This window comes from Olea europaea, unplaced genomic scaffold, assembly GCF_002742605.1.
Source record: "Olea europaea var. sylvestris unplaced genomic scaffold, O_europaea_v1 scaffold1187, whole genome shotgun sequence".
In the NCBI taxonomy this organism is placed as follows: domain Eukaryota; kingdom Viridiplantae; phylum Streptophyta; class Magnoliopsida; order Lamiales; family Oleaceae; genus Olea; species Olea europaea.
The window spans coordinates 255,355-266,818 of record NW_019229281.1 but is presented as its reverse complement, the minus strand read 5'-3'; the positions used below and the strand labels follow the sequence as shown (position 1 = coordinate 266,818).

Below are 11,464 nucleotides of genomic sequence, written 5' to 3'. Positions count from 1 at the left end.
TTCTAATATGTTCGAACTCCTATTGCCACCCTTCTTTGACTTGTTGGTCTGCTTTCCCTCAATGCAGTCTACAAGTTTCAAAATCCATAAAATCAAGAGCATTAAGTACTCCATCATTTACTAATCTTTTAATTCTCTCTATAGAGATATGTCCCAATCTCCGATGCCATAATTTAGAGGAATCCTCATTCATAACACATCGTTTAATACCAGTGTGAACATGTATAGCATTATAAGTGGTGTTATTTTGCAAATTGAGAGAGAAAAGACCATCAGAAATGTACCATTCCCAACAAGATCAGATTTATAAAATAAATTGAAAGTTGATTCTGGAAAATTAAAGGAATAACCCAAAGGTACAAATCTTGAAACTGAAATCAAATTTCTGGAGAAACTTGGAATATAAAATGTCTTTTCCAATTCTAAAATAAAACCAATACTTAAAGTTAAACTACATGTTCCAATAGATTCAACATGTGAACGCATCTTGTTTCTTGAATAGATGCCTTGCTCACTTTCCACTGGCTTCCTTAGGTTTCACATACTTTGCAAGATATTTGAAATATGGATTGTAGAACTAAAATCAATCCACCATGTGTTGTACATAATATTAACCATATTAGATTCATAGCAAACAAATGATATTGGATTACCTTTAATCTCTAGCCATTTCTGAAATTTAGAGCATTTTTTCTTTACGTGTCCCTTATTCTTACAAAAGAAACACAAAGTTTCCTTCTTAATGTTAGCTTTGGGAGGTATTTTGCCTTTTCCTTTCTTATTGGCTCGAGCCCTGTCCTTTCCTCGCATTGCCAGCATTGCACTTTCTCCCAATTCCATTATGAGCCTCCCTTCCTCTTGAATACACATGGTCATGAGTTCATTAATTGACCATTTATCTTTATGTGTGTTGTGCGAGATCTTGAAAGGCCCGTATTGAGGCGAGAGAGAATTCAGTATATAGTGCACTAGGAAGGATTCTGACATCTCAACCTCGAGGTTCTTCAATTGAGCCGCAATATCCTTCATATGCATAATGTACTCATGCACATCTCTCACAATGGTGGGCCTCATGGAAGAGAGCTTCATAATTAGGGTGCTTGCCAGTACCTTATCTGAAGTGATGAATTAATCATCTATGGCCTTTAGCAAATCACGGACTTTCTCATGCTGATCAACCGAACTACGTATACTAGCTGAGATATTTGTCTTTATGAACATCACACTAAGACGATTGAATCGTTCCCATCGTTCATAAAGAACAACTTCATAAATAGTGAGTATATTATGATCATAATTTGATATTCTATCTAAAATCCATGATAAGACTATCGAATCATATCCTAATCCATAATTCCTGTGGGTATATTATGAAAAAGGGTAACTTGACATCTTATCCTAATTAATTATATAAAATATAATAAAAATTCCTGTGGGATAAAATTTATAATATTAAGAATAATTGATTATAATTTAATGTCCACAACTCTTTATGTGATCCTAAACAAGCATAATAATTAAGCAAAAATTATATTGATCACTAGACATTAAAAAACTTACGCATAAACAATTAACTTAATGTGAGGATAAGTCTAATTGTGCAATATTAACCAATACGTTATGATTATGCTCAAAATATTCTCATAAACATTCTAAATAATTTAAACATAATCAATTTATGCAAACTAAATATGAACACAATTCACAATTTAATCACACATGTTATAAATAAATGAAAAAATTGAAATAAATGCCCAACAATTTATCAAAAAAAAAAAAGGACCAATATTCAATTGCATATCTTTTCCCAAATCACACATATTACGGTCAGGATTTTACTGGTCTACATTGTTTACGAACGCCTTCGAGTTGTCAGGAGATGTAATAGATGTCTACGTACTGGGAATATCTCAAGAAGGAATGAAATGCCATTGAACAACGTCTTGGAAGTGGAGATATTTGACGTCTGGGGAATTGACTTTATGGGACTTTTTTCCCCATCGTTTTCAAATCAGTATATCCTAGTAGCCATTGACTATGTGTTTAAATGGGTGGAAGTAGTTGCATTGCCAACCAATGACGCAAAGGCAATGATTGCATTTTTCAAAACATACATCTTCATTAGATATGAAACACCACAAGCAATAATCAGTGAAGGGGCAAACACTTCTACAATCGCCAGTTTGAACAGTTCTGGACTAAATATGGCGTTAAACACCGTGTAACTACCCCATATCATCCACAGACTAGCGGGCAAGTTGAAGTTTCCAATCAGTTAAAGAGAATACTTGAGGTGACAGTGAATTCATCTCGAAAGGACTGGTCTAAAAAGCTAGATGACACATTGTAGGCCTATAGGACAACATTCAAGACACTGATAGGTATGTCCCCATACCGCCTAGTATTTGGGAAAGCTTGCCACCTGTCACTAGAAATAGAACACTAGGCATATTGGGTTATGAAATAGTTGAACATGGATTTGAAGGCCGCCGGTGAAAAGCATTTAATACAGCTTAATGAGTTAGATAAATTTAGAATGAAAACATATGAAAACTCAAGGCTCTACAAAGAGTTAACCAAGAAGTGGCATGACTTGCATATTCAGAGGCGAGAGTTTGAAGTGGGACAGAAAGTTCTATCGTACAACTCTAGACTCAAGCTCTTCCTGGGAAAATTAAGGTCAAGGTGGTCAAGTCCCTATACTGTCACAAAGGTTTTGCCATATGGAGCTATAGAAGTTAGCAACGAAACTAAGGGTACCTTCACAATTAATGGGCAAAGGCTGAAATATTACTGAGCGGGGACCTCTCCAAGCAAAAGTTCACCTTTCAACTTGGGACACCAAACTAAGGCAGACATAGAAAAGTCGAGCTATCGACTATAAACTAGCACTGAGTGCCACCTACTGTATCCTTTTAATTTATGTTGCTTTTTGCATTACCTTAGGAAAATTTCAATTCATGTTTGAATTATTTTTATAGTTTAGGTCATCGATCATCCATGAATGTTAAAATAGCCTAAGCACTACCCACACGAAGTCCTATGCATCAAGCATGAGTTGGGATTGATTGGAGCTATTTTGGGTGTGAAATTCACGCATTTCGAGGCACAAAGTTATTTTTCATAATTTTTCGGGGTTCTAGTGTGTTTTCAAATCAAAAGTTGGTTTTGGCACTAAGTCTATAGCCTACACGTACTCCATATAGTCTAAAGATGTGTTTTTGAAAAGTCTGGGGACGTGGAAAGGCCAGGTCAATTCACCAATTGAAAACCAAAATTTTGGAAAAATTTTAGCTAAGTTGTGTTTTATTTTGGGAATCAATTGTGTTGTTAAATTTTCATGTGCATACTAATTTACAAAAACCATTGGCATTTAAAAATAATAATAATAAAATAAAAATAAAAAATGACATTGTACGTGATCTATGCGACCGCATAGACCACATTGCAATACAGTCGCATGCTAAGGTCCAGGGCCTAAAATGGTCCGGACCAAGTGCTCTATGCGACTTCATGCCATTGCTCTATGTGGTTGCATAGAGCACACAAATAAAATAATAATAAAAAAATAAAAAAATCAGATTTACAAAAACACGTGAAACCCAAAAATCACACTTGTGATTGGAAGGGGAAGCAAGTCATAGATTCCAGACCCTATGAATTTGATGATCCATCGACGTCTCAAATTTCCAATACTGAACAACATACAGCTCCAAATATTCCAACAATTAAAGAAGAATCATAAACCCTCCAAGAAAAACACATTCACTTAGAAAAATATATGAATCACAGGAACTCAGATTATTCTCTTGTGAACCTCAATCATATGAAGATGTTTCAAAAGACAAGATTTGGACAAAAGCAATGAATGAAGAAATATCTGCCATTGAGAAAAATAAAACTTGGGAACTCGTTGAGCTACCAGAAGGAAAGAGGGTCATTGGTTTGAACTCTATATAATCAAATACAATGAAGACAGATCAATTAAAAAATATAAAGCTCGACTTGTAGCCAAAGGATATTATCAACAATCACGAGTTGATTTCACAAAGACATTTGCTCCAGTTGCAAGAATGGAGACAATACGTACAATTTTGGGATTGGCAGCTCAATTCTAGTTAAAAGTTTTTTAGCTCGATATAAAATCCACACTCTTAAATGGTGAAATTCAAGAAGAAGTGTGTGTTGAACAGCCTGAAGGATTCAAAATCAAAGGGAAAGAAGATAAGGCTTATCGTCTTCAAAAAGCATTATATAGGTTAAAGCAAGCACCCCGAGTATGGACTAGCAAAATCAATAGCTATTTCATTCAAAATGGCTTCAATCGAAGCACAAGTGAATCATACTTCTATGTGAAAAATGTAGAAAAAGATTTTCTTATCGTATGCCTCTATGTGGGTGATCTTATCTACTTTGGAACAAATGAACACATGGTGGACGAATTCAAAATGAAAATGATGAAAGATTTTGAAATGTCTGACTTAGGACTTCTGAGATATTTTCTTGGGATTCAAGGAAAGTAAAGGCCAGGAAGAATTTTTCTTTCTCAAGAAAAGTTTATTGATGATGTTCTCAAAAAATTCAAAATGAGTGAGTGCAAGCCAGTCTCTACTTCGATGGCCTTAAATGAAAAATTGTAAGTTTATGATGATGGAGAAAAACTTGATTCCACATTAAGAAATTGATTGGTTCATTGATTTATCTTAACACAATGCCAGATATTACATATTCAATCAGCTTATTATCTAGATTTATGAATGAACCAAGTAGACTACATTTTGCAGCAGCAAAAAGAATTTTGAGATTCCTTAAAGGAACCAAGAATCATGGCATAGAGTTTAAAAAGGAAAAATAATTGAAAACTTGTTGGTTATACAGATAGTGATTGGGCTGGATCAGTTGATGATAGGAAGAGCACTTCTAGATACATTTTTTGTCTTGGATCAAATGTGATTTCCTGGAGCTCAAAAAAGTAGAAATTCATTACTTTATCATCAGCAAACGCAGAGTACATCGCTGCTACAGATTCAGCTTGCGAAGCTATTTGGCTCAGAAGAATTTTAAAAGATTTGAAATTTGAGCAGGAAGGACCAAAAACAATTTATTGCGACAATATATGTCGACAATTGCAATGACAAAAAATCCAGTCTTCCATACTAGGTCAAAGCATATTGAACTTCGACATCACTTTATAAGAGATTTGGTAAATCAAGAAGAAATTTACATGGAGTTTATAAGTACAACGATCAACCGGCCGATATGATGACGAAACCAATGATGATTGATAAGTTTGAGAAATTCAAGAAGCATTTGAAGATTACAAATTAAGGGGGGGTCTTAAAATTTCTAGAGTAATTTGTAATCTTCATCTAGTTTAAATCAAAATTGGAAACTTCAACAACAAAAGAAGATTCAAAGATTTCAAATCTAAATTGAACACTTCATCCAACAAAGGCTTTATTCATTGAATGGTCAAAGGATAAGATTTTCAATTCAAGTTGTATAGGGAACTTATGCAAGTTGGAAATTAACATAGACAATAATCAATTCACATTCTGATGTTCTGCAATCTGGAAATTACATCAGGTAGCAGCCATTTGACACTTATGATGTTCATACACAGCTACAAATACATATGTTCCAGCTGTAAATGATGAAGAAAAAATAACTTTTGCCTAGTTGTAATTGTAGAGAAGTAGTAAGACTTGTTTACTCAATGTTTTCTACAAATAGGGAGGTATCCATCTAGTGTTATGTACGTAGAAGTGAGAAAAATCTCTCAAAAAATTAGAGAAAGAGTGTGTTATAGCAACTCTTTTGTAATTCCTCAAATTTCATAAGAAAAATTTCATATTTTTCTTATCTATTTCCTTCTACACCCAACATTTCTGTGCCCCAATCCCTAATGTCTATGTTGTAGACCTAACTTGTTGACTTGAGAAGAGTGCTTCTTTTTTACAAGGAGGTTCAGTTCGAAGATTGGCTCTTCACTTTACAGGTTAGAGTCAAACTCATTTTTTGGGTGTAGCAAGATCATTTGTAGATAATAATTTTTATTGTTGACAGACTACCAATTGTTGCATATTGGATTCGTACAGGAGTTACAATTTTAAACTGTTCTTTTTGAAATTTTTCTTAAGTTTCTATTAGTACTTGAATCCACTAAAACCCCATTTATGGTAGTTCAAAACTTTCATTATGATGTTATTAGTTGATTACCAATTTAATGACATAACTATTTTTTTGCTTTTTATAAAATGGAAGAAGTTTATGCATACCTTAAACAAAATGAGCATTTTTTTTTCTAATGTGATGATGTGGATGGTGAAAACAAGGTTGAGCATTTTCTTTTCCTTTTTTGATTGCAATAAATATTCATCTGGAAGTCATTCTTGTTGACTTGTTCCATTTATCAAAACATTTTTAAATGTTTATTTCACCTTAACTATCACCTAAACATTGTTTACTTTCTAATTGCACTTCATTAAGTTTAGTTTAATGTTATATACTATTTTATATGAACTTTATTATCATGTCATTTAATCTTTTGTATAATTTCTATGGTTGCTCAAAAATGTAAATCTATATTATCATGTCATTTAATCTTTTGTATAATTTCTGTGATTGCTGAAAAAAGTAAATCTAAAATTTTTTCCCATTCTTCGATGAAGTTTTAGTACATATGTATTATAGATCCGATTATTTCCTCATTTTAGTCCTATAAAACATCTCATCTCATCTTCAGAATATCAATAAACTGGAAATGTCTAGGGGCGTTGCTCCTTTAAATACTCTAATTGTCCATTTGATATGGGTTAAAATTTGATTTTAATCTAAATCAAAGTCAAACAAATCAATATTAATCACATCTTTCATGGGTCCTATAACTTTTTCAACTACATATTTCAAAAACTTCTATCATAATCTACTTAAAAAATCTAATTTTAATCCCCACCAAACACCCTCATATTAAATTATGAATTACATCTTTTCACTTATGTGCAGATAAAACTTTATCTGTGGGAAGCAGGGTATCAAATTCACTAATGATGTGAAAAAGAATTGAGGTGAACTTAGGATACCGCAAGGAATTAAGAGATTATCCATGATTGTTGAAAGTCAGTAAGACTTGATTGCACTTTAAGTTTTTTACTTATCTCATATTGTAACTTTTATGTCAAACCCATATTAATTTCTCTGTTCATAATTCAATTTACTGAAATGAAATATACTATACACGCATGTTTTTATTCTAGATGACAATGATACAAAAAATATTCACTTTTAAGAGCTTTTCTTCATGTACTCTTGAATCCTAGATCAACTTTCAATTACATGTATAAAAACTACAAAATTTGTATTTGAAAAGACCTTCTCACAATACCTTAAAAGGAAAAAAAATGTAATTTCTTTTCCATTACTTATTTTCTTAATTGTTTTCTTTTTTTTTTTTTCCCTATAAAAGAAGAAGTTCAATTGTTTGGAGAACAACTTCTTGCTCTCACCATCTTATTCTTTCAGCTCTGGCACTCACTTACTCTTTCAGCTTATATTGAATGCAACATCTAAATACATAGTGAACTTTGCATATGGATTCTTCAACTTCTTTATCAGCCTCGAGTAAAACAAGAAGTTCAATGTGAAGGAGAACGGAATCACTATTGGATCGGGATTCTATTTTTGAGAGTCTACTAGGGTATGTAGTGGATGTGCTACGACGAACAGTGTGAATCATGATGGATTCATTTCGAGGCATACAAATATGAAGTATGAGCTAAGAGATACTTCTGGTGTAGGTGAGCTTTATATATTAATTATATTAAACATTAAAAAGTGGAAAAAAAATAAAATTTGGTGGTTATGAACCTAAGCTCGTGAAATCTAATGAATAATGAAGTGCTCATTTGCAGTTGACATTTTTTTACACTGAAAAGTTCTCATTTTTAGTGTTTGGTTTGTATAGTATTGGTTATCTTAAAATTATGAATTCCAGACGTGCCTGTATTCAAAATGTACATCTTCAATGCAGGCTGAAGAAGTAGACACCTCAATTTTTGAACTAACTCACGTGATTAGTCCACGGGAAGCCCATATTCAGGAATGTGCACACTTACCATCCGAAGAATATAAAGAACAGGTTTTTTTCCATGCTGCACAAAACTCTACTCGCAAAATAATTGATTAAATACAATTGAACATATTACACACAGTTCTTTTAAGAAATACAACTTCATCTACCCAATAACCTATATTGAATCAATGTACGTATCTTTCATTAATACTTAACATTGAAAACTTTAACATTACCTTCAAATATAATACAACTTGTGCACCACATTCACACATGGCAAAAACTATTAATAAAAAAGGAACAAAAATAAATTAAAGAAAAAATTACAAAAGAAATTGAAAAAATGAAAAACAAAAAATGATTTAAAATTGTTAAAATAAGAAGAAGAAGAAGAAGAAGAAACCAAAAATTAAAGCAAAATAAAATAAAGGAAAAAAAATTAAAAAAAACAAAAAAAGAGAACAAAAATGAAAATTAAAGAAAAATAATTGAAAAAGGGAAATTGAAAAAAAAAATTATAAAAAAAAAAATTTTTAAAAAGAAGGGGGCGGGGTTGGGGGGGCCTAGACGACAAGACTCAATAGGTGTAGGCCATTAGTTCATCAAGGCCGTCTAAAAAAACGAACCGTTGATTTAGATGGCAGAGCTCGCCATTTTTGATGGGGTCCACCTCAAAATATCACCAAAAAAATTTTCCAAGCCCTTGTTTGACCCCATTTTTTGTAATACAGTGTTTTCACATTATTTCAATCACATTTTTCAATAAAATAATATTATATGCAAATTCAAAATTTTTCCGTATTTTTTAACCATGCATTTTCTATCAATACACTAGTGAAACATGCATTTTTTTTTCTCCCAAAATGGGGCTCAATCAAGGGTTAAATCCACATTCTTTCATTTCAGCCATATATTTAACCTCAATACATATATGTATTAAAGGCATAAATTACAAGATTTCATGTAAAAATCAATGATTATAAGCTATTATTTGCAAAATCGTGAAATGTTAAAGCTTAATAGAAAAACTAAGTTTGAAAATGTAGAAGATAATGATGATGAACAGTAGGTCTTGGTTTCGTCCGTGAGAATTGACTTGAATATTTCTCACTTTTGATATGAGGGTATATTTCTTGGTGACCCTCCCATAAGAAATTACAGAATAGTATAGCTTTAAACATTATAATTCAAAAATCAGGGCCGAAGTTTCATTATTCAGAAATTAGGTATTGGTTTAATAATTTTAATATTAAATATTTCACCTAAATTCAATTTCAATGCTAATTCCTTTCTCTCTCTACCATCTATATTCTCTCCCTTCTCTCTACCATAAAACACCATCATCGCCACCAGTGATGGCGATTCACGATAGTGACAGTGATTCACGATGGCAGCGAAGCTTTGAAGCAAAAGGTGGAGGCAACGTCGCGACGGCATGCTGTGGTGTGCTACGCATTTGGCCTTCCTCTGCCATCTTTTCCATTTCCTTAATCTTTCTCTCACAGTCTAACTTTCTCTGTGTGTTGTTGATTTTTTTATTTAGTGCATAGAAGTCATTAGACAACTTGTGTGGTAGTGTGATGCAGTCGGTCGTTGTATTTTGGTGATCGTGTTTTGTTATTGTTGGTTGTGGTGTTCTTCTATGACCAAGTATTGGTAGTGAATTGGGATTAGATCAGGGCTGAAGTTTCATTATTCAGAAATTAGGTATTGATTTAATAATTTAAATATTAATTATTTCACTCAAATTCAATTTCAACCCTAATTCCTTTCTCTCTCTACCATCTATATTCTCTTCCTTCTCTCTACCATAAAACACCATAGTCGCCACCAGCGGCGGCGATTCATGATAGTGATGGTGATTCACGATGGTGCCGAAGCTTTGAAGCAAAAGGTGGAGGGTCGCGATGGTATGGTTTGGTGTGCTACGCATTTGGCCTTCCTCTGCCATCTTTTCCATTTCCTTAATCTTTCTCTCACAGTCTCACTTTCTCTGCGTGTTTTTTCAGTATGGATTAAAGGGTCTTTGTCTCCAAGATTTTCACAAAACTATTGAAACAAAAGTAAGTCACGGAAAGAGAGAGATCGTAAAAGTTTAGAGCTAGTTTTTCCTTTTCACCACTGAAAAGGGCAGCATCAAGTGAGGAATAGTGTATATATAGTGATACAGATGGCAGGCATGTGCCAATGCTGCCTACTGCCTAGTACCTTCTAATCTACCTTTGTGAGGAAAGTAATGTTGATTTTTTTATTTAGTGCATAGAAGTCATTAGACAACTTGTGTGGTGGTGTGATGCAACAGGTCGTTGTGTTTTGGTGATCCTTTTTATTGTTGTTAGCCGTGGTTGTGGTGGTGGTGTGGCGGGATGAGGTGTAATAGTGACTGTGACCAACTATTTATTGTTCTGTGACCAAGTATTGGTGGTGAATTGGGATCACTGTTGGAGTTTTGGTGTATGTGACCAATGATTTGGCCAGCGATCTTTAAAATTCGATAATTTGTGACCAATAAATGTGAAAAAATGTGACCCATAAAGAGACTGTGGGCAGTAAATTGAATGATCTGTAATCTCGAAATAATCTCTGACCTACAAATTTTTTTTTGTGACCACGAAATAATTTGTGATATTAATTTGATGATATGTGACCAGTAAATAAATCAGTGGTCTTTAATTATAAATCTGTTACTATTAATCGTATAATTGTGACTTTATTATATTTATTTAATAAATATTTTTAATTAATTAAACATATACCTGAATTTTGAATTTTTAAACTATCTACTTGATTTTTGAATTGGCGAAAATAATACACCTGAATTATGAATTTTTCCCTTTATTTTAATCCTCGTTATTGTTTGTGCAAAATTAATATGATTTATAATTGAAAGAAAAAACATTCTCATTCATATATTTCGAAAATTACACATTTGTGAGATACAAAAAGTACTTCGGAAATATAACTTCTTAGTAGTAGTATGATTTTGAAAAGAAATCGAGTCGACCAATCAAAGGTGCTCTGGCTAAAAAATTTAACCAACACATCTCACCATAATTGGCAAACCGAGCCATGAACAGGCGGGATGAATTGATTTTGGATCTCTGGGCCTACATCGATTTTGACACTACACAAATGTATTGTTTTCCAAGCGACAATGTAAAAGCAGTAAAGCAAAACATATATGACCAGTCCAGCAGTCCACCTTAAAATCTTTCCATCTCTACACTAAAAATTTTTCTGTCTCTCCAATCCAAAGTCTCTCATTTCATTGTTTTTCCTGGTAATAAGTACCAGAATTAGAATAGAAATAATGTGCAAGGAATTTGATGTGAAAATAATTCAGCAGAGATCAAGGCTAAAGGAAGTTGCATTATATTTTATCCTTAATTTTTC

General features: G+C 32.9%; 1 protein-coding gene across 1 annotated transcript; it reads left to right on the top strand.

Moving 5' to 3' along the window:
- Positions 1 to 2,473: 2,473 nt before the first annotated feature.
- LOC111373967 lies at positions 2,474 to 2,797 on the top strand. The gene has a single exon (XM_022996568.1). The coding sequence runs from the start codon at positions 2,474 to 2,476 to the stop codon at positions 2,795 to 2,797; it is 324 nt and encodes a 107-aa protein (XP_022852336.1).
- Positions 2,798 to 11,464: the final 8,667 nt, after the last annotated feature.

Coding starts and splice junctions, on each gene's coding strand:
- LOC111373967 (XM_022996568.1), top strand. CDS start 2,474: ATGGATTTGAAGGCCGCCGGTGAAAAGCATTTAATACAGCTTAATGAG.